The sequence below is a fragment of the Dermacentor variabilis genome, chromosome 11 (genome assembly GCF_050947875.1).
Source record: "Dermacentor variabilis isolate Ectoservices chromosome 11, ASM5094787v1, whole genome shotgun sequence".
NCBI classification, from domain to species: domain Eukaryota; kingdom Metazoa; phylum Arthropoda; class Arachnida; order Ixodida; family Ixodidae; genus Dermacentor; species Dermacentor variabilis.
The window spans coordinates 28422142-28448948 of NC_134578.1; the positions used below are offsets into that span (position 1 = coordinate 28422142).

At 47.4% G+C, this 26807-nt stretch overlaps 1 protein-coding gene across 1 annotated transcript in view; it reads right to left on the bottom strand.

Moving 5' to 3' along the window:
- Positions 1–26807, bottom strand: part of LOC142563772 (cGMP-inhibited 3',5'-cyclic phosphodiesterase 3A-like) — a 375893-nt gene that overhangs the window by 15513 nt on the left and 333573 nt on the right. Inside the window, exons 4-15 of the mRNA XM_075674385.1 lie at positions 26425–26753; positions 25039–25214; positions 22743–22922; positions 21790–21901; positions 20306–20443; positions 17214–17347; positions 16154–16357; positions 12141–12302; positions 10918–11098; positions 8482–8556; positions 7716–7763; positions 3988–4433 (exon numbers count right to left, since the gene is read on the bottom strand). Of these exons, the coding sequence (XP_075530500.1) occupies positions 3988–4433; positions 7716–7763; positions 8482–8556; positions 10918–11098; positions 12141–12302; positions 16154–16357; positions 17214–17347; positions 20306–20443; positions 21790–21901; positions 22743–22922; positions 25039–25214; positions 26425–26753 (2185 nt within the window). The remainder of the gene's footprint in view (positions 1–3987; positions 4434–7715; positions 7764–8481; positions 8557–10917; positions 11099–12140; positions 12303–16153; positions 16358–17213; positions 17348–20305; positions 20444–21789; positions 21902–22742; positions 22923–25038; positions 25215–26424; positions 26754–26807) is intronic.

Sequence of the window (26807 nt, forward strand, 5' to 3'; positions counted from 1 at the left end):
GGTACACACTGGATTAAGCACCCCCAACGAAGCGGCTCACCACGTTGCTCGAGGCCTAACTCACCGAGCATCACCGGAGGATGAGCCCCCGCGGGGTATTGCAAATGTGTCGGCGTGGGAGGATCGCATGACCAGGTTCCACGACATCACGACACACTACAAGTTACAAAGACGCGTATACCCATTCCCTCACGCTAGGCTAGACAGGACACAAGCAGTACACTTCAGACAATTACAAACGGATTCTTGCAGAAACTCCAGACTCATGCACGCCATGCATCCAGACATATACACCACAAACAGATGCACATCATGTGGCGAGGTTGCCACACTTAATCACATGCTATGGGAGTGTCGGGACTTAGCAAACAAGTCGGGCAGCGCCGACCCCTCCGTCTCTTCCACCGCCGGGCTCCGCTCGCGCTGGAAGACACACTGCTCAGCTCGAACTTGACAGCACAACTCTGGGCCGTCCAGCGAGCCGAGGAAGCCGCTTCGAGACAAGGTCTCGGAACCGCGTCCGCGGCGGGTGCCCAGAGCCACTAAAAAGACGCGGGTCTCGAATCTTGTTGATTTGAAAATAAAAGTTTTTTCTCTCTCTCTCCTTGTTTCAGCACTGCAACTGTAAACCGCGGCCGTTGACACCTGAACGGCGGCCAGCAGCGGGAGATTTCGAATGGGGATTCAAGAGCAAGTGGGAAGACAGGAGAGAGGATACAAAGATAGGAGAAAAGCCTATTTACATCTATTTACAGATACGAGCCTAAGAAAAGTTCGTACTTAGTTCGCGTGTGCGCAAACACTGGCCAAAGTGTTTGTTTCACGCTCCCTGATACGGTTTCTGGCGACTGAGCAATTGGCCTCAAAATATGACTAATTGCAAGGACCAATGAGTAGAACCTGACATACGCTGTGTTTTCCGTCGGTGATAAACGCTTTACATATATGCCACTGTGAAGGCAACGGTTTTCTTGTGCCCGTTCATTGTTTTGTTTTCCAAGAAGTGACCCAGCAACACTGAGATTCTCGTGCATAGAAAAAAAGAAAAGTCGGCGTGCCAGCTTCAGAACTATGGGAAGCAAAAAAAAAGAAGCATTTCGGAAGCGATATGGTATAAGACGTCTCTGGCAGCTGGAGTCACACAATTAACGGGCCTGCTCAAACCAGCCAGTCTCGGTAGCTCAACGCGGCGTCACTGCCACAAATTGCAGGTCTATGCTTTCCACGCTAATTAACATCTACCGATATTCACGGTATACGCAGCCGGACCTCTTGTTTCGCACATAGTACCAGAACTGAAAGCGTTCCACGTGGTTCTTATAGATCAAATTGAAATTCTCACGAAAGGCGAACAGGCGTTCAGTGCACATTACACTATATACGTATGTCCATTGCATATGCGCGAATGGCTCTGATCATGAAATGTCGTCGTAAAACATCACTGGGGAAGTGTATACGGGTTTACAGGAGCTGAATGAGCACTGCCAGACATCAGCCCAGCCAGTAGGGGTGAACGATTACGCTAGCTTACAACACCTTCAATCTTACGCACAGCATAAGACAAAGATAAAAAAAAGGACATCAGCTACAGTGACAACTGGATTCAGGGTGCCATCATCGCGGCCAACAGGCCACGGTGAAGGCCAAGGCAGTAAGTAGTGTAGATACGGCGGTTGAGGCAACGAAAGGCTACGTGATATGGGCGTGTATTTCCCGCTGTATCTTTGAACATTTTCTTCCTGTGAATTAACAGCAGTACACGGCCCACATAAGCTACACTGAAATGGCAACAGAAATGCACAGCCACAGAGGACTCTTTTTCCACAAAATGTTAACGCGAGGCATTCTTGTCTGAGCATACAGCCACTTTCTGACAGGCGAGCCTGTCCCACCTTTTCCACGGGCCGATCCCCGTGAGAGTGCAGTGTTCACTTATGTGCCACAGGATATTTGCCACTGGGCATGTGCCAGACGGTTTTACTTAAGCTTTCAATCTTGTATCTTGAAATGAGAAAGATTGTCTTAATTACTACAAATATAAATACTACAGCCCGTGCCCAGTGAAAACACTTCCTCCATAGCACGTTCGAATCATGTCCCAATGTCGATGGACCATTTGGAGACAAATGGGACATCCGGTAGTTCAACGTCCTGTTTCGGATATCTTCCCACGGATGTCCCAAAGATATAACACATGAACCTGTTTCGCATATCCTGCCACGGACGCCCAAAGGTTATCCCAGACTGACCTTTTTCGGCATACACGTGAATGTTTGACCTCCGACTCAGGCTTTGACTTTCCTCGTCACAGAATTATGCTTTCTCACATGTTCAAATTGCCATTCGGAGCTGTCATGTCTGTAGCTTGCGTGTACGTCGACTTTACGGATTTTCTCACTCAATTTAATTTGCGAACTTCAGTTAGTTCATTACGCCACTTGCATTTGGCGGAAGGCCTAGAAGAATGAGGAGTATGCTACACTTCTGCACACGTACACCAGGCCACAATGCATTGCGGGGCACGAGATCCGAGAAAAAGTTCAACATCTCCGCAACCTCCCAATGCAGCCTGGTATTTGCATTTGGGGCCTTGAATAGAATGTGCTAACAACATTGTAGAATACAGTTTTACTGGTTACTGCTACAGGCTGCTACGGAATCGAACGTTTTCTGAGATTCCGCGGTCCATAAATTTTTGTGGCCGGGTGTACGTGCGTGCGTAACCTGTACACACATCGTATCCGTTCCTGACGCGTGGGCGCTCTGCCGTTGCATCTGTCCCACAGCGCCTGCTGTGACAATAGTAGACATGATTACAAACCCGCCGCGGTAGCTTACGGACCATGTGTTGCGCTGCTAAGCACGAGGTCGCGGGAACAAATCCCGGCCGCGGTGGTCACATTTCGATGGCGGCGAAATGTAAAAAATGCCCATGTCCCGTGCTTCGTGGGCAGGTTAAAGATCCCCTGGTGGTCAAAATTAATCCGGAGTCCCCCACTACGGCGTGCCTCATAATCAAATCATGCTTTTGCCACCTAAAATCCAAGAATAGGACATTATAACAAAGACTATGCAAAAGGCCATGACATATGTCTGTAAAATGCATGCAGCATGGCCCCATGACATCGCTCGCTCACATGCAACGGCTGTCCGCAGGCCACAGAAAGTGCATCCAAACGATCATGCAACGTATTCTACAAACGCTTAGAACATACATGCCTTGGCAGTGGATGTCCATAGGATATTTATTGGACGACATTGCTGTCATTGGAGAGTCTCTGCATAACCGTTCGCTACACAACAGTTAGATTATTCACATAAGCGATCTTTACAAAGCACGAATGCTTAGCATTACGTAGACAACTGCGGTTGAGTCTGCATAAAGTCCTCAAAAAGTTTTCCTTTGCTGGGTGAAATCAAACTCGCGTTTCCATCGCTTTTTTACGCCTTTTAGAGCACATTTATGCCGCATAAGAGCAATATTAGTTTTGCACCTTTTTAGGCACACATGCTGACACCTTTTTTGGGTGTGCTTTGGAGTTCTGACGAGTCGCCCAGGACTCGGCAGAACTAACCCCTAAGTACACACCAAGCTACGACAATGTCTTAAACCTGCGCAGAATCGTGCAGACGGGGCGGGTGGTTATAAGGGTAGCCCAGTTTATCGATTACAATAATAAATTATGGGGTTTTACGTGACAAAAGCGCTTTCTGATTATGAGGCACGCCGTAGTGGAGAACTCCAGAAACTTTGACCACATGGGTTCTTTAGCGTGCACCTAAATCTAAGTACACGGGTGTTTTCGCATTTTACCTCCATCGTAATGCGCCCGCTGTGGCCGGGATTCTATCCCGCGATCTCGTGCTCAGTAGCCAAACACCAAGTTTATCGATATCGCACCAAGTATCGCACCGCATGACTACGCTTTGGGCTACTTCAGCTCACCAACATCAACAACTCTGGGCACTCGACGCGTCGACACTCACGCATGGCGACGTCTTGGTTGAGCCCTGGCCTCCGAGCGCGCCTTCCTCCACCTCCTGGATGGTCTCCATTTCGTCCTGGTGCGGCGACGGCGCAGCCGCCACCACCACCGCGTCGGCCCCGACGACACCCGTTTGCGACTCCGCGTCGTCGTCCTCCTCGTCGTCGTCGTCGCAGTCGTCCGACTCCCCGTCGTCCCCGTCGTCTTCGTCGTCCTCTGAGGCGGCGCGGTCGTCCTGGGCCGCGGGCGCCGTGGCTGCCCTCGGAGACGTCGACGACGACGCGGCGGCGGCGGCAGCGCCCTGCTGCTGTTGTTGCTGCTCCTTGAGCCGGTTCTCCTCTTTCAGGATGTTCACCCAGTGCTCGTAGTTGTCCTGGAGGTGCTGCGTCTGGAGGCAGCTCACCTTCCGTGGCTGAAGCTGCTGACTGGGCCTCTTCCACGGTCGACCTGGGATGCCGCCACGGACGGCATTGGAGGAAGAAGAGGAAAAAGGAAAAAAGGAAGCGCCGAGTAATCTCTCGGTCTTCACGGTCTCTACCAGGTCACAGAGCAAATGGATCATATGCGGAAACTGAGCTGTGCTCATAACCGCTGCTCGGCCTCGGTCGTGCACTTGCAGACAGAGATTCGCTGTGCGAGCACTGCGGGATCTCTTTCATGGCCAGTAACATGGTGAATTCTATGTAAACTGCATTTTACGTGCGTTCCCAATTTTCTTTGTTTCCATGATCTGTTTATGCTCGCGTAGTTCTTGCACTCCGAAATTATTTATCTTCGTTTTTATGTTTCTTTCTGTGATTCACGGACATTCTTCGTTAGTTTGTTATTTTGCGATTGACTTGTTTATTACCACTCTGTTTATTTTTCGTTCCTTTCTTAGCTAACATTTTGGCATAGCCAGCCGCCTCAGCGGCCGAACTTGCTGCCTTTCACAGCTAATAATGAGGAAAACGCTGGACACTCCCTATGGTCCGGGGATGGGCTAGAGGTCTTCGTAACTGTCTCATGCTGTGGCTTACGCTCAAAAGGCCTGAGAGCGCCAGCCACTGGATGTGCTTAGAATACAGCCGAACTTTTAAACTGCAGCAATTCCGTGAGAGCGAAGTACAGGCAGAGCAAGAAATCGGTACAGCCTGTAAAGTTGAGACTGGATAACTCTACAAGGTAACACGTGTGATGTGAGCGAAATCTTACAGCACGCGCATAGTCAGAAAAAGTAAGATTTTGAGATTTTCTGCGCCAAAAGCATGTTCTGATAATGAGGAGCGCAGCAGTGGGGGACTCCGGGGTAATTTTGAACACTTGGCCTTGGAGTAGCATTTTCAAATGCGTACTGTTTTCTTATCGGAATGTCCAACAGCCCCCTTTGTGACTTCTGCGGGTGCGATGAAACAATCACGCACGTTCTTTGGCAGTGTTCTCGTTTCAACCCGCAAAGAGCAGTCCTCCCAGTCATCCTAGAGAAACTGGACAAGCACCCAATCACAGAAAACAACATCCTTGTAAACTGGCCTACGCGAACATCAGCGCGATCGGCTATGAAGGCGCCACTGCGGTATTTAAAAGACACTGGACTTTCTGACAGATTGTGACTTCACTGTTTGACGCAGGATTGTACGGTGACACTGCATAACACTAGGAACGCCTTTGCGGGCTGCGTGACAGTGTCCACAGAAAGAGTTTGTGTGTACGTACTTATGTGTGTAGTTTCTTTTTCTTTTTTCCTGTAATTTTTCTTTAAATCCTTCTCTCTCTCACCAGCATAGCATCCCATTGCCCCTCCCACAGTACAGGTTAGCCAACCGGAGATAATCTCTGGTTAACCTCGCTGTCTTTCCTTTGCCTTTCTCTCTCTCTCTCCCTTGGGGTTCTTTGACGTGCGCCCAATGCAATGTACACCAACGTTCTTGCATTTCGCCCCCATTGAAATGCGGCTGCCGCGGCCGGGATTTGATAGTGCCTCCCCATTGTCGGAAGAAGCTGCAGGTTAACGTTGTGTTGCCAATCAAGAAGCAGCCGCCAGTAAGACCGACGTGTTGTCGAGCACTCTAGGAAAGAGTGTGCCTTCAAGCCCTCTGCGTATATTTAATTATAGAGACCCGATGCACTGTTTACTGTAATAGAACTCCTCGGAAATCACAACGGGTGTTATAGCCTAGCGAACCCCAAGGAAGTGATGCTTGGTCAAACAATCCCAAGGTAACTGAATTAGAAGAGCGGCTTTGAGTTTTTACGATTCTCCTGCAGCATGAACACTGTGAAGGTTCAGAGATACGAACATTCTTTGGCTCTGTGATGCGTTGGTTTCCGCATTCGTCACGACATTTGAATGTGTACTGACCGTCACGACGAGATCGTAAAGTGACTCTAACGACGGCATGGTTCAACGAGGGCTGAATGGGGTAGGTTAAAGTTAGGGTAGTATTGCAACCATGGCTTATCATTAACCTCTGATTAATCTAGTGCTAACTGATTTCATATAATTGCCGGCCTTCACGCAAAGTGCACTGCTAATAAAATCCTACGCTCAACGAATTTGTTCTTAGGTAACCATTTTGAGAGTGCGTTCACATGTCACAGCTTTCAAGAAAATGGTATTCGAGGAAGGAAAGTGGTCATTGCAAAGTTGTCGATGTTCCCTTAAAAGCTGTGATGAAATAAGCGTAATGACAACTTTTGGAGACTCCGACGAAAAGATTTTAAGCACAGAAGTTTCTTTAACTAGATCCTGCTGGAGGTGAAAGAAACTGAAGTACTGGTTATGTCCAGCGTTTTCAAATTATAGCTCAAGTACTATTCACGAATTATGCTGACAATTTGTGCCAGCATTTAGTTAATATACAACTTGAGTAGATGATATTGCGGAAGAATGTCGTTTTCAATTGCTGCAAAGAACATAGTCTTATAGGTGTAGCGCTATGAGTGAACGGAATGTCTTGTATGTCCTGAAGGCTTTAGTGATGTGGAAAAGATTTCTTTTAATCATTTGGCAAGAAACACAGATAAGCGCCATCCAGGCCTCACCAGTAACAAAAAAGATGCAAATATTTGCTGAAGCATATCACACTATGACATTTGCCCACCTCCTGACGCACAATTAGGTGCACAAATCATGGTACATGTCCAGGTTTCCTGGACGTTCTCTAAATTCGTAGATCAATGGTTTCTGTAGCCCAATGAACTGATCACTTTATTTTTGCCGCAAATGACAGAAATACATTTTGGCTCAACAGGTTGGGAACGACAGTGTCAGGAAGTATTTTGAGTTTCTGGCAATATACAAAATGTTTGTGCAACAAACATGGCATGGGATAAAGCCGATGCAGAAGATGGGGACAGCATTCGCATCATTCGCATCCCTGACGGTGCAATGGATGTGAAGCTGGGGAAGCGTCAGGCTCACGCGACGAAATCCGGAGGGCAGCACAAGACACATATTTCAATCGTCGCAGGCAAAAGTGCGTGAAGACCGCAGTCGGTGCCAAGTGCAGGTGATAACCGAAGAGGGCGTCACATCACAGCAAGAGAAAATGATAAATGAATGGAAATTTGACACCACTGTGACGTGCACGGTGAAGTTTCTGCAATGTGCATGTTCAAATGGTGGGTGAAGTGCTCTAATTGGGCGTCTATTGGTAAAAAAAACAAACAGACAAACAAAGGAAGTTGTCTATAAAAAGAGAAGGCTTCTCCTGCTTTGAATGGCACAAAGAGCAAGCCGTTACGTACCACACCATGCTATTGCCTTCAAACTGTAGAATCGCATACCTCCACCATCTAGTGAGGAAAGCCAAGATCGTTAGTGACTAACGGGACTACATAGGTTTTCGACAGCGTTATGACAGAACAGAAAGCTCGCTGGCGGAAACAACAAAATGAAGAAGAAAGTAACACACATCTATGCAATACCGCTGGGCCCGAAACGTGGCACGCATACAGCATTGCGAACACTGCAAACATTGAACAACACATAAAGGGACAGACATGCTGGTCTTTTCTATACAAATGCACACACGCACACACACACACGATAGCATTGAAACTAGAGCGGGTAAAGCTGGCCAATGCGTTAAAATATGGCAGAGAAAATGTGCCTGACGGCAGTGATACCGCTACGAGAACTAGGACTTCATATCTTTATCACCAGAAACATAACTTGAACAACAGGGGTTTGAAAAAGTAACATAATTTTTTATTTTTATAGGTCATGGTGTGGCTGTACGGGTTGGGTAAAGCTGGGTTGGGACCGCGGTTGGATTAGATAAGGTGCTTCCGTTCAAGCCCGATTCGGACACGACAGTCTCTTCGCTTTTCAGATATGTCCGACGCGTTTTCTTGAGATCGTTAAAAAATCCTACATCTGTTTTGCAAAAGCTTAAATAAAAGGAAAACACAGCAGACACATAGGCTCCACAAGTTTAGACAATAATAATGTACATCGGCAGGCAAAAAACAACACCGCGAGCAAGAAAGGCCGGAAGCGAACGATGCTTACCGCTTGCAGATGTTTCCCCTTCCGCTTCCTCTTCCGTATCTCTTCCGGTTTGGGAATCGGTTTTGTCAGTGCCGCCTATAATATTGAAGCGAGAGTATTTTAATCGAAAATAGAGATCGACAGGCTAAAAGACCGAACAGAACTTTGCTATCTTAACTGGAAGTTCAGCCGGACTGAAGGTCGAAATTTGCTTCAAACATAAAATATAGCCCTTCAGGGAGAAATGAAGCAGGGAAGAAGCTTATCCACAATCACAATGCTTTCTTTACGTCGGACTATATTCCGATAGTCCAGTAAAATGGGCACCCTTAGGTTCTGTTTAGACTTGTGGTAACTCAATGCTTCTGCATTTAAAATTCCATCTTGTTATTCTTACTGAGGTGCGCGGCTTCATGCTTCCGTTGTATTATGAGCTCCCTCGCCGCGCACGTTTGGGCGACATAGTGGCGACGTCCCGTGACAGTGCGACGTCGTCTTCTCCCTTTGATTCCCTCTGCTGCGGGAGTTCTCATCGAAGCCATCTCAACTACAGCAACGGCGGCGATGAAGTGAACGTTCATGCCACATCTGCTGACGCACGAACGGTTGCGCATGATGATGATGATGATGACAATGATGGCTATTGAGATGGCCTTTGAATCACGCTGACTACCAACACAGTCGAGCGTTTGTACAATGAACGCCTCTACAGCGAAATTATCTGTATAACGAAGGAATAATTCTGTCCCGGTTCTATCGTGAGCTGTGCGATGCGCGACCTTTACGAGAAGTGACCTGCATAATGAGTGATTCCGGAGTCCCCAAGCACTTCTTTATAAAGGCACCCGACTCGAGTGATCTAGCCTGGGTGGGTCAATTATGTGTTGCTCTGTCAATTGCAATGTAGCAATCCCTATATGCTTTATGCTGTACCCAGTGCTTGCGGCGATTCCTTTTATATCGCTTCTCGGCCTTTCTTTCTAACCAATATTCTACTCAGCTGGTCCTTCCTATCTCCACCGCTGGCCAGTTTAGGCTTCATCCGCTTTGAATACCAGCGCTTTATGGACCTTTGCAGCGTCGCCTATCGAACCCTCAACGAGGCCAAGCAGCACCTAGATCAAGGAAAGTGACTGGGCGCACGCAAAGAAATGCTATCGCTTTTAAAACTAGAACACGAAGATGGGAAACAATGTTGGAATTTAAGCGACGCAACGCAAGTATGAGTTAACGGGAGTAACAGCAGTGACAAGAGAAGCGCGCACGTCATTGTAGCTCTGCGGGGCATCAGGACGATGGCCGGAGGCGATGTACGGTGCTTGTCGAGAGGAGAATAGGAGAATATGATGCTTGTCGAGAGGAGAACGCGAACTAGGTGCGGCAGAAGACAGCGTACACGAAGCCATCAGCTATATTCGGTCGGCTAGCCTTTGAACCCAGCGCAGAGTGTCTCTAAGATATGACGCGCGCGGCCGCGCTCAGCCGCAGTAGGTAGCGTACTAGAAGAGATGCGCACTAACCTGCACCCTTCCCCTCACTCCCCTCTTAGCGCGTACACCTCTGCCAGCCTTCCCCGCCTTCCTCTGCGAGCGCGAGAAGACACCAGCGCATCAATTTACCACACTTATCGGCTGACCCTCGCAAGCTTTAGCTCGCCCCTACAGCATACGGCGTGCGATATTATCGCACAAGGATTTTACACGTAATATCACGGCGACGCCTACGGCGGCAACAATAATCAGAATTTGCCTGGAGTGTCCACATAAAAACTTGTTATCTCAATGCTATTCAGGGCGCTCCGAGGCTCGCCGGCATTTTCCTACAATTCCAATGTTCAGGATGTTAACTCAATCTCTTGTAGCTTATATCGCCGCGATCTCGCGACATACCGAACCTAAGCTCGCAAATTCAAAGGCAACGCTCAAGCAAGAGGAACCCTGATTTTGACATCACGTGTGGTCGACCAGCGAAAACGGACTATCGCGCCGCCATCTCTGACTGAGAAAACGACGTTTTGTGCACGGTGTTTACAACAAAGGTGGACACTGCAAGAAACTCGTGCGACTGCATCCATTCATACGAAAAAATTGAAGACGCCATTATTGCAATACCAGCTGGTTTACCGACTGCCACAGTATGCGAGATGATTAACCTGCAAAGTATGAGTACATTCAGTGGACAAAATGGCGTATACAGGGGTGTTATTTTATGCTAGATGCTAGTTTCTGTTTTTAACGAACCTGTACATAATAACAGCGTTGTAGTAAATGCATCTTACGGGGTAGCAAAAGGACTAACTTCGGACGTTCTAACTTCGCATACACGGGCTCCTAAATGCAATTCAACTGGTTTTCTTAACGCCCAAACATCATGGCTGTAAGAGGTTTGCGCACAATATCCCATGCCAGCATGCCTTTAAATGCAAGGCGTGTAGGAAGCCACGAGGGCGATACTGGCCTTCATCTTCACTGTCGGACGCCTCGACCCAGTGGCCGGGCAGCAGGCCGGCTTCGCCGTATGCGTTGCACAGAGGAGCCACCAGGTGGTTGATGAAGGACTCCTGCAGCTTCGCCAGCTGCGGGTTGCAGCGGTCCATGAACGGCGATACCTGCATGCCCAGCGTCGCCTCTTCGTCGCCCTGTTCGGAGAAATGAGGACATTGACCAACGGTCAAGATTTTGTTTATTTATTTATTTAACTCTTTATTATTTTGCTATCTATAACTATTGCTGACACTAAGGTCGTTACAGTACGGGTTAAACCTACAGGGAATAATGTATGCATATCAGGCAATGAATTTAACCACGCCTTAACAAACGCGAAACACTAACTGATATAAATGTGAAACAACTAGTGCCATGAGCATATTACATTCAAATCAAAAGCGGGATCACGGATTGTAGAGCTGTCACGCATGGGACCCGTTGAAACAGGGCAAACCATAAAGCAAATAAATAAATCAAAGCAGCCAATTACGCAGTGTTATAGAGCAGAAAAACTTATACAGCAAGAAACTAGGCCATAGCCTGTGGCATAACTTTATCTATATATATATATATATATATGTTGCAGAATTCGTTTCTTACGACAAATTAAGATATAGCAGATCAGCCTTAAAGTGCGTTACGGCAAAGATTCCTGAGGTAGCGCCGGTCTACTGTGACTAGCTCATCGACGGTTATCGCGATTCTGGCGTTTTGTGGAGGAATCATTGTTCGTGAGAGGGATTAGGGGAAGTTGTAGTCTATAGTACGGAGCACAGCTACCAAGTTTGGTACACATCTTGATCAATTGCTTCTTCTGACCTTGCAGCGTCTATTAAATCTGTGAATTAATTTACACCAGGAAAGAAAAGGTGTCATATTTTGCGCTGCTACCATTACTGTGACCCAGTAACAGTAACTTATGATCTAGGAGAGTAAGATAGTAGCACTTTTTCTTTATTTGTGAGCAATGGATCGGATGGATTGTTGTTGTGGAGCACTGGCAGACAACCCGCACTGCCGCCGTGGGCTTCGCGGTTCAAGACCCAATTAATGGCGAGAATCGTCATCTTTCTCACTTTGCGTAGCTACAGCTTTGAGGCCGGATGTAGTTAGCCAGATTTCGTAATGTGGGTGGAGGCTCCAGGAAGTAAATGCCATGGCATTTAAAAGAGTGGAACAAACAGCGCTACGTGCCTGTTCGTAAAATTCTTCGGCTATCCGGTATGTCCACTGCACGTGGATGTCGTGCCTCTTGCAAGGCCCGTTGATGTCGGCCAACTTGATGGCCATCTCCATGACCAGCAGCCGGTCGGTCTCGTTGTTCCAATCGATCCCCGGGGCATCTGTGTCATTTGCCTATGAAAAAAAAACAACATTCAAATATGAGAAGGATTATATTCTCGCTTGCACGTCAGCAACTTCGCCAACAGCCAAAAGACGGTGGAAGACACGGGAGCCGAGGTAGTCTCAGCCACACGTTCTTCTCCGGTCTTTTGAGTTCGCAAACAGCCAACACATTCAAATGCCTGCCAGCATTCACAATGGCAGGCTACATGAATGCATCCACTAATATAGGGAACTCTTAATTGAATTTTTAAATATGATACGCAAGCAATACGAACTGAAACAAAAGCTACCAATAATGGAGAAGTAATCTTGCAATACTGAAGAAGCTGGACATTCTTACTCTTTAAATCTTAGCGATTAGTGACGGCGTCAGTGCGTCGAATGCGATATGTGGTGGTCCCTGTCAATTGGTCGAACCTGCACTGTTGGAAAATTTTTACTTACGCGATTTTTAGGCGATTGCTCAAGTTGCGTACATGCAACGTTTAATGGAATTTGCTGATGACATTATCAGCATCAGCATCACTGAAAGCGGAAGCAACCCAGCTGAACACAAACGACAGACGATAGCACAAACCAGCATGAAAAGGCACCAGATAGGATTTGCCTATTAGGCGACATTATTTTCATATAACTTTAAAAAACACTACAAAGTGAAGGCGTTGAAGAACAAATAATCAAGAAATAGAAATAAAAAAAAGAAAAGAAAAAACTCTACACCGGAGAAGCAAAACGTGAATGTCTTATTGTTCATCAATTAAGGAGCTAACCAACGATGCCAGTGGTGCTACAGGTTCACGCCATTACGGAGCAGATTTTGTACAACTAAAAAATGCAGCAGACGAACTTTCACTTTGGCCTAGTTGCTGTTTACTGCATATCATATTGACCGAAAATAAAGACGGGGACGGAGGGAGAGAACACATAAACAGCCCGGGCGTTTTGGAATGCATTTTGGAGCAAAATGCAAAATGAACTTTCAGAACAGGTTTATAAAAGCAATCGCAAACCAGGTTACTATATGGGGCTTTTACAGTGGGAAAGCCATGCGAAAGCAGTAAGTGGTAGCTCGTTCATAAACTGAATCAAAACACGACAAATGACACTGTTATCTCCAGACCACACGTGTCATGTCAAGGTAGAGTGCCGGTACTTTTGATAAAACCAATGCTATCTAAGCAAAAAGTTGCTTGCATGGGTATAGTTTATCTGCTTTGGAAGACACAGTTTCTGCAAACAAGCAAAGCCGGCAAATAAAAAATAAATAAATATGTCGTAGTTTGTGATGCGTATGTTTATAGTAAAAAAAAAATTGAGTGATCAATTCGAAGAGCACTCCATTTTGTTTGATTCTTCACGAAACGTTCCGTTTCGAGATATTAATCAAATTAAACCCTCAATCAGATAACTTCATTAAACACACACACACTCCCGCATCCCAATTGACGTAGCTTACTGCAGGGAAATGTCAGCCGATAGAGGGCAGCAGCGCAGCTGCTAAAAGCTACGCTCAGGCTTCTAGGCTGGCGCGCCACGTAACTGTCTACCTCACATCGTGAGTTCGTCTGTGCGTCGGGACTTTTGCCACTGTATGTGAAATTAGCACACGGGTGTCAAACTTGATGAAAACAGCCGACAACCGATTTTTCGAATTTCCCGTTACACCGTCCGAATAATTGCGCAGGTAGTCCAAAAGTACCTACTTTAGCAGTCAAATTAATTTCCTTTCTTTTTTTAGAATGCCAGCAGCATGAGGAATGTACTTATGACCTGTGCTGTGCTTCACTGATAATCATCTGCTTAATGTATAGCCATAGTGGACACCGCGGTGCAGTCTGCTTTCGTTCGTCGCGCATGTTCTATGTGCATCGCGTACGTGCCGTCGCGAACTGCAGATATACGCGCGCTACCTTTCTGCAATGCTGTCAGATGAGACTCTGTTGCGTGAATTCAGCTTGGAGCTTTTTTCCTACACGGGAGCTTTCGCCATTCTACTCACAGTGGGCGCAAAAAAAACCACGGGCAATTACGATACTCCATAACACGAAATTTGAGCAATACATGCTTTCGTTTCGCGGTATATTGGCTGGCGCGGACAATCTGTCTCATGCGGCATGTTGCAAACGGAGCGATGTGTGCCGCGACTGCCTGACTAATCGGGAGATTTCGAGAGGCCGCGCGTGGGTGACACGTGGGCACGATTCACAGCCAGCAGCCACAGACAGACCTCCGCTCATGCAGCGCTTTGTTTTCATACAAACGACGCGCGCTACTCCAGCGCCATCTCGTAGCCATCGCCGTCGCAAAGCGCGCCTTGCGCGGCACTACGCTTTTCTTCTCTCGCTTTCGCCATACCCTTCTCCTCCGCTTTCCGCCTCATGGTTCCGCCGCACCCTCCTCCTACGCTTTCCTCCTGGCGCTCTCTTCGCTATCGCCTTCTTTGATCTCCTGCTGCATTCCGCGTTCGCTTTCATTCTTCGCAGTGTTGGTTCGCTCGATTACGCTGACGCTCGCCGCAGAAACGGGCGCCTAAGAGCTGGGCACTAAAACAAACTTCGCGAAAGCGTTCCCGATAGTTGCCGGCACATCGCCCGCGGACCCAATCTGCGGACTTCCGGCGCCCAGTCTAGCCCGTGATCTCACGCCCAATCACCGTGGTGGTGTACTGGTCCGAGCATATCAAAGGCCACTTTGCCGCGACGACCTGCTGCCCGCCGCCCCGTTGGCTGTCTGGCAGTGAATTTCTGCACGGCCGTTCGATGCAGCTAGGCCTAACCAGCGGTGCCTGATCAGTATCCAGCGGCGAAAGTTGCTGTGCTGTGTAGAGTGGACAAATATATCAGCAGCGGCAGTCTGTCATTCCCCAAAGCCGTGAAATCTCCTCGTCAACAAACGTGGACGATAGGCGACAGATTGAATAGCGGGAAAAGTGTTCACGGCCGCCATGTTTGCGACATGCTATATGCGACGTGTTATATATACGAAAAATCCAGCGAGAGGAACGCAGGGCCTGGCCCGGCGCCAGCGCGATCGTCCGCTGCCGCCTGAAAAGACGATGCTGTCCCGTTGCCGAAGCAACGAGCAGGCAGCGGGGTAGAAGGTATTGAATATAGACAACAGCGCACGTAAGAGACAGGGGTACGATCTATGCTTAATGGAAAGGCTCGACTCCGTCCAACCCGGAATTAAAGCAGCCGCTGGTCCACGCCATGCCGCTTCTGACGGCGCGCGGAGAAACGACGCTTGAGGACCTAGAGTTTCGTTTTCGAAAGCCCGAGCAACCCTCCCGCACAGGGTCGGCGCAGATTTCTCATATTTTGCTGAAACGTAACATGATGTATAGCAAGGTTTGCCTCTAGGCACAGTTCGGCGGAACTAGCGCAGTTTCAGCATCACTACAATCCTGAGAGTGCTGTACACGTAGGATGCGTATCGAGTAGCACAGCTACAAAACCTGCTAGGTCTACAAATTGTAGGGCTACAGAGTTCGAAGTTACAGAGAGCATAACCACTTGTTTTAATTGCGCATTGGGATGCTGAACGATATGAAATAGGAACAAGACAGGACAGAGCATCACTCGCGACTAAGAGCATCAATCACGTGCAACTAAGTTGTCCAAACGTAGTTGGGAGTGGTGCGTCTTTGCAATCGTGTTCCCATATCATATTTCTTTGCGTCCTAGTACACCAGACGTCTGAACCAACTAGCCCACCAACAAGTACTGAAACAGACTTTGGTCCGGACGTGTGCACAAGACCTCCAAAGCTTCCAAACTTTATCTGTACGTGATCAGTTCTTTTTTCTTACATTTTAACGTAGGGAAGAGGAAAGGTTATGTCAAGACAGTGTGGTAGCTCACCTTAGCATTAAATTCGGCAAGGATCTCGAAATGCCTCTTGAGATCGGTGGCGAGAATGCACTCAATGACGAGGAAGCGAAATCGCTTGAACTCTGCCTTGTCCAAGTGTACGAGGAAATTAAAATTGGACTCGGACAGGAATAACGTCCATGCAGATGCTGCATGGTAGTTCTCCAGCACCGACCTGTCGTTGTACAATACGGCCTGCGAGGGAAACGCACAATAATTAACTCAGCAGTGAGCAGCAACTTCGAAATCACGAATCACGGGGCCTGACGGCCCCGAAAAGAAGAAGAAATTCTGACATTCCAAATAAATGCGCGTGTCATGTGAGATAGGAGCACCATAATGACCCCTGCTTCGAATGTTGTGTTGCTAAGTACGTCTCTTAAGAGGAAGCCAAAGTCGGTGCTATGTAGCGATTTCTTCCACTCGACTCTATGCTACTCGGGTCATCCCCCGATCCCGGACGGCTGATACCGTTGATAACGCAGGCAATGCAGCGTTCTGACCGCTTATACGAAGAGCAGAGAGGAATGGTATTGGAATAAAATTGTTCTCTGGAGAAATGAATCCACAGATTCCATCACATTATTTCATGCTTAGCCGAGCATGCCCACACTTCCCTACCCTTGGCAAACAATGTGAGACTCTAACATGCAATCACTTATTTGTTCTTCGGGTTGCATGACCTGGCTAATTGTGATTCTTTCATTTGATATAAATTGCACATTAGCTACCCATTGTTGGTACCTGGATTTTCGTATTCACATCTAGTTATTACGCTGCGCCGACCATTTACGGTTCCACGGCTCACAGCGTGGTTTCCAGCTTACCCTCAAACTTCCAAATTATGATCCAACTATACTGACACATATTAACCGCAAAAGCAGCTTTTTTCTTCAAATAAACATTAGTCAGAAGTTTACGCAGGCGTTGTCAAGTTAATTTCGTTCGTTCAAGCTGCTTATCAACCACCATTTCAAGTTTATAATAAAGATATATTGTTTTTCTTCTCGCGTATGTGACACTGTATGCTATAGCTGCAAAGCCTCCTTACCTGTGGTGCATACGTGGAGACCAAAAACGCGTTCGTCCTGCCAGGATGGTCATAGTCGTGCATTGCGGCTGCTGTATAGAGGGCCATCAGTTCTAACGCCGGAAAGTTGGCTCCCATGATGCCATAAGTTTCTTCTGTAGACGAGAGAAACACAATTGTGCACGTTTGTTGCCGTCACACCGAAAACGTCAGCATCTCTTCTCTGTTTTCACGCATCCCTATCTGCGACGGCAAAAACACAGAGAGGACCTAAATCCACGAATGCCGAAGCTTAATGTAGATGGCGCCGAGGACGAAGTGCAAACGAAAGAAGGAAGTCACTATCAAGAGAAACGCTATTGAAGGGTCACTCTGCATAAGTTCGAAGCGAAATTCCTCCATGATGTTCATGCATTTTCCCTTCTTGAGTACTGTGCTACTAATTAACGTTATATGCTTTCTCTACTACCTGATAGGAGGAGTCGTCACAGCCTAATTCTCCCGGACAAACTTCTGTACATCCATTATCTATGCACCTTAGCAAACCTATTAAACATAATTCTGAACGTGAAGGGAGAAAGCAGCCATTCGCACAGCCAGAAAGCAACTCTTGAATTAACACTGTGACATAATTTATTAAACGTGGGGCGCGTGTGTGGCATTGAAAGGAATTGCCTCAAGAAACATATCCGGCGGACCAAAAGTTATTAATTGCGCCTTCTCCGAGTGATCTAATGCTGCTGCTGCCAAGGCCTCAAGGCTTTGCCTTCTGTTGTGTTTTTTGCAATGTGCTTGAAGCTGCGCTGCCGCGGTGCTTAGGCGGAACAGTATCGGACATCTTACGCCCACCGTCGTTATGAGTTCAAGTATACCATGATTTATAGCACGGGCAAACCGAGTGTGCAAACAATACTCGTGATTCAGTGACTGCGATTATGAGTGAAGCAGAAGCCTGCAATCGGCGCGCTGCTTCGAATATAAATATTAATCGGGCACATTATGAGAGGTACCTCAACTTGTCCTGGTGAAGCTCAACAGCTTGAATTGAGTTCGGAAACGGGTATCGCATAATATTTACGCGCGTGGATGCTATAGACATCTTGCTTAACGGTCAGCTGTGCTAAACCTCACGAGGCCGGAATCGCTTCCGGTACAAATTAAAAATAAATGAACATTGATCCCAAACTGTTAACGAACATCCACAGGGACGTTGGTTCAGACTACGGTAACGATGCATACTAATTTGCAGAAAGGAATATCAAATTGCAGGACTAATGCAAAAGTTGAATTTCCAGCCAAGATAAACGGATTCTCGCAGCGAAGCAGTAGAATATTACACGATGTTAGCCTCGTAATTTCATGGGCAGTGAAAAGTGCACTAGGCAGTCACAAGTTACCAGCCGTGTTTTCAGGGTTGTTTTCACACCTGAAAGACATATGTAAACAGCTCGCTCAATGAAGACGAGCATTCCCGGTCCCAACGCTGGTACGATGAGAAGAGCGGAAAGCGAAAAACGCGTGTGCGCGTCTTAAAGCGAACGTTCTGTGCTGCCTCTCCCTTTACTATTTCATTGTGCCGTGCACCCCTGAAGCTCAGCAGATCACGTGACCTTCTAATTTCTTTCTTCTCAGCCTTGTAAATCTCCATGGTCCTCTTTGTTTCCATCCTCTGCATCCAATTAACAGTCCCTGTTTCCTTCACTTTCTTTCTGATGACTCCTGGTAGTCTATTTACAGTTTCAATTACCCTGTACTTGGTCGCCAACATTCTTGACCTCTTCCTCCATTCTGTTTCCACACTTTTCAAGTATATATATTTGTGCACTTTGGCTGCCCACTTATTTTCATCCACATTCCTCAGCCTTTTTTCAAAGCTTATTTTGCTCTGTGCTTCTCTGACTTATAAAGAGGCCAAAACCATGTCACCCTGCGCTGCCTCATTTGTGGTTTTAGCGTGGGCTCCAAAAGCCAACCGGCCTACTTATCTTTGGTTAACATACAACCCCGACAAGATATCCATATAATGGCACTTGAGAACGTTAGCCCAGGCGCCACTACTCCTTTCCTGATTCCACGCACCATATTATTGTGGACCCACAGTGATCCTAGTTTCATTATTGCAGCATTCCCCTTGCCCTTTACATTCTGACTCTCTCGGTGGGTGCTCATGGATGGATGGATGGATGGATGGATGTTATGAGCGTCCCCTTTGGAACGGGGCGGTGGGTTGCACGACCAAGCTCTTGCTATTATACTGCCTAATGTCCTACTTAGGTTAAAAAAGAAAAAAAAACCCTATGAACTCACATAACCAAATTTTCTGATCCCCTACTGCGAACTTTGCTTTTGTACGTATCTGTTTTTTGTCGTTTCCCTACTTTTCTTCCACCAATATTCCAATCGCCTCTTATTCGCCTGTCATAGATGGATGGATGGATGGATGTTATGAGCGTCCCCTTTGGAACGGGGCGGTGGGTTGCGCCACCAAGCTCTTGCTGTTATACTGCTCAAGCACCATCTGGCGAGCGCCATCTGGTGGTGGTTCAAGGAACCCAGCGGCACTCGCGGCATGCGTTCTTTTTTGTGATTGGTTGGCCTATTCGGCAAGGGAACAACGAGGCCACAGCCACGGTCACAAAAGCGGCCGAGGTATGCAAAAAACTAAAAAGCCCTTCGCTTTAAAACTGCTACTTAACGTGAAATTGGATGTCGATAAGTGATGATTGTAGTCCCCATAACAGATACAATATTCGATAGTCAAAGAAATACGTAATTTTTTACAAAATTGAGTATGACTGGAGGGCGGCTAAAAAATTCGGCCTTGACTACAGGGTGCACTCAGATGTTCTCGGGCTCCATTGTTTTACTGAACGTTCCAAAATAATGTCGTTCGACTCACAGTACCGTCAAATGATCCTGGTATAGTCAAAGATGTATAAAATAAGCTTCGTGGATAACGAGCGTGGTGACTGAAGACTTTGATAAAGAAAAGTAATCGAAAGACTTTGAGAATTGCCGTTTCGTGGCAAACGAAGTCGCCGAGAACAAAACTGTAGTTTTTCGCATAGGCCGTTCCTAGCGACCGCTGCGCTTGGCTCACGAATAAGCGTCACCTGCTAGGAAGTTTCCGGCCGTCTTATGTAGTGGTGAGTCCGTGGTGTCCGGCACCACTTGTGTGAAACCAGGAATGGCTTGCGACGTCAGGTAGTACACCCCGTGGAGGACGTCCGCGGCGTGCATTCGATTGTGATCTGACACACACACGGAAAGTAAAAGCAAGCAATCGGTTAAAATGTAAAATTCTCGAAACGACTTCAAGAGCACAAGCGTGACGTCCACATAAAAAAAAAAATAACACCATGTGTTCAACGCATTTATGGAGCGCGCGCACAAGTGCAATGACGTCTTCGCGAACATACATGTTCATAAATAGGAGAAAAAGAACAAGCGCGAGAAAAGTACGAGGACAAGAAAGACGGCACTAATAGTGCTCCCACGTTCCCAGTTCTTTATTCTAGAAGCCACATAAAGGTGTACCACTTTACCATTCAGACAAGCGGACATGCAGTAGCGAATTGTAAGCACACGCGAAATTGAAAGTGTCTCTTAACCAAATCATGTGCAATTTTTGTTTTTGAATTGGCAGAGAGAGAGAGAGAGAGAGAGAGAGGGAGAGAGAGAGAGGGATGCATAGAAAGGCAGGGAGGTTAACTAGAGGCAGTTCCGGTTGGTTACCCTGCACGGGTGGAAGGGTGAAAAGGGATAAATATAAAGAGAGCGGGAGGGGGAGATAGAGAGAAATAGAGACGGGCACGAACAAACCGCGTACACTACAGAACGGTACGGGGGTGGCGTTCTTAATACCTACTATCGTGAAGCCCCGCACACCACAGGAACCTTAATAACGCGAGTAAGGCCTTCAGCGCGGTTGTTCTGTGGCTTAATTGGCAGATGTGTCACTAATGTATAGGGGATCCCTTCGTGGAACGTTAAAAGCCTCAACACTGAAGACGTAGGCATGCACTGCGTAACTGGTGGCATCATTTTGCGACGGTGACGTGATCTACCGCGCACCGAACTGATTTGAGCGACTGTGGTATGTCTGTCGGCTAGTGCAAATGTGTCAGCAGCAAGAACGGTTAGCGTTGTACAGTGGAGCTATTTTTCTCCTTCTAGGACAGCAAAGATGCAACACAAGGATGCTTCTAACGTATTGCAGTTTACAAAAGCGCGATAAGATGGCGTTGTCAACATCACTGTTACAGTCGACATATATACGACCTTCCGGTATGCTATAAAATGCGAGATGTTTCGTGGAAAGGCGTAAACTCTATCGTTTACAGATTTAATACGCAAAAAAAGAACTGAAATAAAGAAGTGCGATTGACTGTTATCGTTATCCCCTGCATTTCATTCTTTCAGATTTCATTATTATTTTGACCGCAGTTTGACAAATAAGAACATAAAAAGTACCAGTTGAACCCCAATCTGAACAATTTGAGAGAGACAAGCAGTTGCCTACATTTTCAAAACATCGCTACCATGGCAAATGTCCGCAAAGATAAGGAAAGATAAGAACAAGTGTTCTGGGACTCACATGGTTTTTCTCTATAACCACTCTCGAGTGCGTGGAAGTAATGGAGAAACTCGGGCTCCGGGATTTTGAAGGCATCGAACAGACCAACTTCTAAAAATACGCGATAACACATCTGAAATAAAGAAAAAAATCATCCATGAGATCCTATATCTCCGACACACCCATGTTAAGTCGATTAATAGTTTGCTTGGGATTCGTACTGGTTCCAGGTGTAAACTGTCTTAAGAGTATGTAATCAGGCTGGTTATACAAATCATTTCAAATTGCCAGTAGGAACGCAACAATAAACGCGGTTTGAGCTAGAACGTGGTACGTACCGTACAGGGCCAATAAATGTGACAGATTGGTATTTAAGGCAGTCAATTTCCTTTATCACTGAAATCAATAAAGAACAAAGGCGCAAGTTCTGCGACAGGACTATTTAGTGCGTACCACTGAGAGATGCCCCAGGTTGCACTGTTATTGTTCTGCGAAGTACTTTTCAGTTTGTTGAATACTTGCTTAACCGTGCCAAGCAGTGGGCCCCTACGGAACCAAGTTTCAGCACAATTCTGTAGATTTAACGCTTCAAGCGATAATTTGAAACCATTATTGTGCGCAAGATAAAAGAGTCAAGATGATAAAATTGCGCACAAAGAGATTTCATGCAGTGGCCAATCGACAGTTAAAGGTGATAGAGACGAACACTGTCGGACGTGAGAAGGGCCTTCGTTGGCAGAGTGGCTTTCAACAAAGCAGTCACTATGAGCGTTTCCTCCAAAATATAGTCAAGTCTGCGTCCTTTCTTTCCCTATCTAGGTCGCTCTCAAAAAGAGCGTCAACATCAATAAAACCGATCAACGCGATTCGAATGGCGTTTAGCAATCGCATGGAAAGGACATGCGCTGCCGGACAAACTCGTCCCGAATCGGCACGCAGCTAAGCACTTGGGGAAATGGAGCTCGCTCACAGACCTTGCTGAGTATGGTGTCCGGATTTAGCCTGTTGAGATCAAATATAGGGTAGTCCCACTCGGCTATCCGGCCCAGCAGTGGGTCGCGGACGATTTCGTCGGGCAGGAAGAGGGTGTCCCCCACATAGAGGCCACCCCCTTCGTCGCGATCGACGTCCCCCTCGTTCCCCGATCCCGAGTCCTGCGATGTGGTAAAGGAACAGAGAGTGACATGGAATTATTGAAGGTTGTGCAAGCTGGCAAGGTGCCGTGGCACTGACAGGCAGATGTACAAACACGGACACGGACAAGAAGAAACGAAATAGACAACACCAATGCCGACTATCACCTCAAAGGTCGTACAGTGGCAGAAAAGAAGGAATGTTAATTGAAACCTTACCTGCGCATGCTCAAGGAAAGGCAGCGCCAACCCCGCCAACAGCGTAACCATGGAAGCACTCGCGAAAGCTAACTGTCCAGGAACGACAGTTCTTCTTTGGGCAAGATAATCGAGGCTTGACTTCCGCACGTGCTACAACTAATACTGACATGCCATGCGCCGACCTCTTCATTTTTTATGCCTGAACAGGATCATACTGTCTTCAAATTGTGGAGTACAATTGTAATCACGAGAGTATAAGGAAAGGTGAGGCGACGTTCCACCAGTCAACGAATGCTTATGCTCAATTAATATCTGATTGATTCCGGATTTTCACGTCTGCCTTTAAGCACTACGCGAACAGAGAACGTCACTAGGTGTTGCTTATAGCACAGCCGCCTCATGCGTTGGGTCATTGGTTTACAAGCGGGGTGGTAAGCATCGCGCAGTCCCAGAATTCAACTGAAAGACATATTCTGCATCATATTTCTAATTGTTCGTTGTTTTATCAGAACGCCCCCAAGAAAATATTGCTGAATAATACTAATGAAGAGATATGCTGCACAAATGAAACCTAGGACATCCTGACCTATATATACTTCTACTTGTGCAGGCCGCTATGTACACGCCGACAGAATTCGCAGGTTTTCACGAAAAAGCGCCCTATCTCACGTTTGCTCTACACAGACAAATATACCGAGACACGCAAGGTGTACTGTAAAATACTGAAGTGCTACGAAAATCATCTGCTTTTATCCACGTATATCAGTATTGAAAAATACAGGTAGATGACTAAATAAGGGGCTTTTGTCAACTGATGTAGTCCTGGGCCATATATGCAACATCATTACACAACGTCGACCCGCCTCCTAAGCTCGCTGAAGTACAGCAGTCTTTACTAGAATTGTAGCAAATGTTTACGGTAGTTAAAACGTGGTAACTGCCACGGTATTCGTTAGTTTTCGTGAGTAGGAAGAGGAAGCCAGCCGGTACACCTCCACGCCATTTTGTTGCGACATATTGATCTTTTGATAGTGGCGCAAGAACCCTTTCTCTCCAGACAGTTGCGGGTTGGTATAGACAAGCTGAAAGTTTGTAGAGTAATGGGCAAAGTGCACCCAGAAAGATATGGGCATGCCGATGCCTTTCCTTGCTAGCCGCTTCTACTAATTTCTGAAAACTTTCACACATCCAATAATCTTGTCTGTTAAAGGAATTCACGTCCGCATAGCCTTGATTTGATGACAGTGCCGCCGCGTTTTCACGCCGCTAGACTCACCCACTTGAGTATAAACTAGACTCACCCACTTGAGTATAAACTTAAGACCTCCGAGATCCCCAGCCTGCGTATGGCGCCACCAATCTCGGAGGTCACAATAATGTGCATTTGCTGCCACACGTCTTAGTACCTTTGAGCAGGCTCTCCAGTGGGCTCACAAGAAGCCCGGCGTTACAAGTCATAGCCTCTAAGGCATCCAACGCGGATATAACGCCACGGATCTCGGATATCATAATAACGCGCGCCTGCTGCCGCGGTCGTCCTGGTAAACTAACCTGCCGAGGATGGCAAGGCCGCCTTCGACGAAGATAGGCCCTCCTATCGAAACGTTGGCCAGACTTTCTGAGGCGTCTTATTCAGCCAACTTAACTACGTTTGAGTGGATGTCTCATTTCCCGTTTATTAATTTCCTCCCTCCACCTGGCGGTTTTCCGCAGAACTATCGCATTCAAGCACCTTATCCCTGTTTGTAGCTTTTATAGAACAATGTGCCACTCCATCTGTTGGAACCTTGGTTTTCGATTTCCACCGTTCCTGGTCATCTTGAGCGCCCGAGCACAGCGTCCATCCAGACGACCCCCATCGGTCTACCGCTTGAAAGGTCAACGCAGACGAGTGATCAGAAAGCATATAGAGAGATGAAGGCAGGTGGGCAGAGACCTCGTCCCCTTTGGCACCAGTGGCGTCCTCGAGGCGTCTCTCGCGGGGCCGTGCCGCTAGCGTCGCGCCCACCCGAGCCCCGCAGAGTCCACACCGAACGGGTCCCGCCGTCGTCGCTGCCGTTGTCGCCGTTGCCACCGCGGCCGTCGCCTGCTGCGGCGACCTCAGTGCACCCTCTGCGAGGCGTGGGAAAAGAGGACGTTATTCTCCGGCGCTCTTCTTTTGTTGTGTCAGTTTCACGGCAAGGAGCGAGCCCCCGAGTTACGAAATTTGTCGAGGGGACCTCCGGCACATGTCGACAACACTGGAATCAACGCATTATCGGCAACGAAGGGATGCCAGGACCGTAAAGAAAGAGGAGGTGTCGAGTAATTATGAAAAAAAGAAACGTGCAATGCACTGGATGTTCCAGCTAACTTTGGTACACCTTAAACGAAAGAAAGAGAGAGAAAAAAAGAACGTGTGCGCCACGCGAATGCAACAGACTGAGTACCTTTTATATTATTATATTATATTACCGTTTCTCGCATGTTATCTCTATCTTGTGCAGCTAATTTTTATTATGAAATTGTACGTTAATTACACAAAATTAATGAAACAATGCCTAAAATATTGATTAAGGCTCACCACCTTCAAGGTTGTAGGGCCTATTAAGAAGTATCTTAATGATTTCCCTCCATGAAGGTAGCTGTTGCGATTTTAATTTTTGCGGGCTCGATGAAGACGCTTGAGTTAGGAAAAAGTGCCACATGAGTAGACGCTTTCGAAGACGTTATCCCGAGAGACGGATTTAACAAATACAGCTTAGTTTAGTATTTCTTTTGGCGCACCTCGAATTAATGAATAAACGAAACGAATGTTCTTGAGTCGGTTCCGGCTCGTCTACACTAAGCTCTCAAAACGGCTTATGTTTTAAGTCCTAGAGTTGTAATCTACAAATTCATCTGAACCCATGATTTATTTTTATGACTCTTATTGAATTAATTAATTACTTAATTAATTAATTAAAGAATGAATTAGGCAAGGAAGGAAAGAAGGAAGCGTGGGAAGGATGGAGGAATGCAAGTACGAAAGACGGTGAAAAGGGAAGGAAAAGAATGCGAGGGGAGCACTGTGGGCTACTATACGCACATTGATAAAACACGCGGCTTCATTTTAGAGGACCCATCGTGGATCGAGCACCTGACGCCGGCTCCTCTTCTTCAACCTACCAATCACCACTGGCTCAAGATCGCGTGATCGACCGGTCAGTGAGAAAAGAAAAGGGAGAGAAAAAAAACAATAACAACAAGAAAGTAATGAACGAATGGATGAATGAAAGAAGGAAGGAAGGAAGGAGAGAAGGAAGGAGCTGCAACCAACGGCCGTAGCCCTCGTCGAGCTCACCCAGCACATTGGGCCCGCTCGCCGGGTCGTTGGTGTCCGACCCGCTGGGCGAGTCGTTGCTGGAGTCGTAGTCGGACGTGTGCAGCCGGCGCACCGAAGGCAACGTGGCCTGCTGCTGCTGCTGGTCCGCCGAGGCGGCGGCCTCGCCCGCCGCCGCGCCGGGCGTCGTCCCGGCGGCCAGGCTCAGCGGGTGGAGGCTGCACACCGTTTTGCGTTCGCGCACGCCGCGCCGGGAGAGCGCCGACGACGGGATGGCCGTCGTCGAGAACGAGCGGCCCTTCGGCTGCAGCGCCGACGAGCTGGACGCCGGGCCGCGAGCCGACGAACCGCTGCGAGAGGAGAGAGAGAGAGAGGTGAGAGACGGCGGCGACGACACGAGGAGG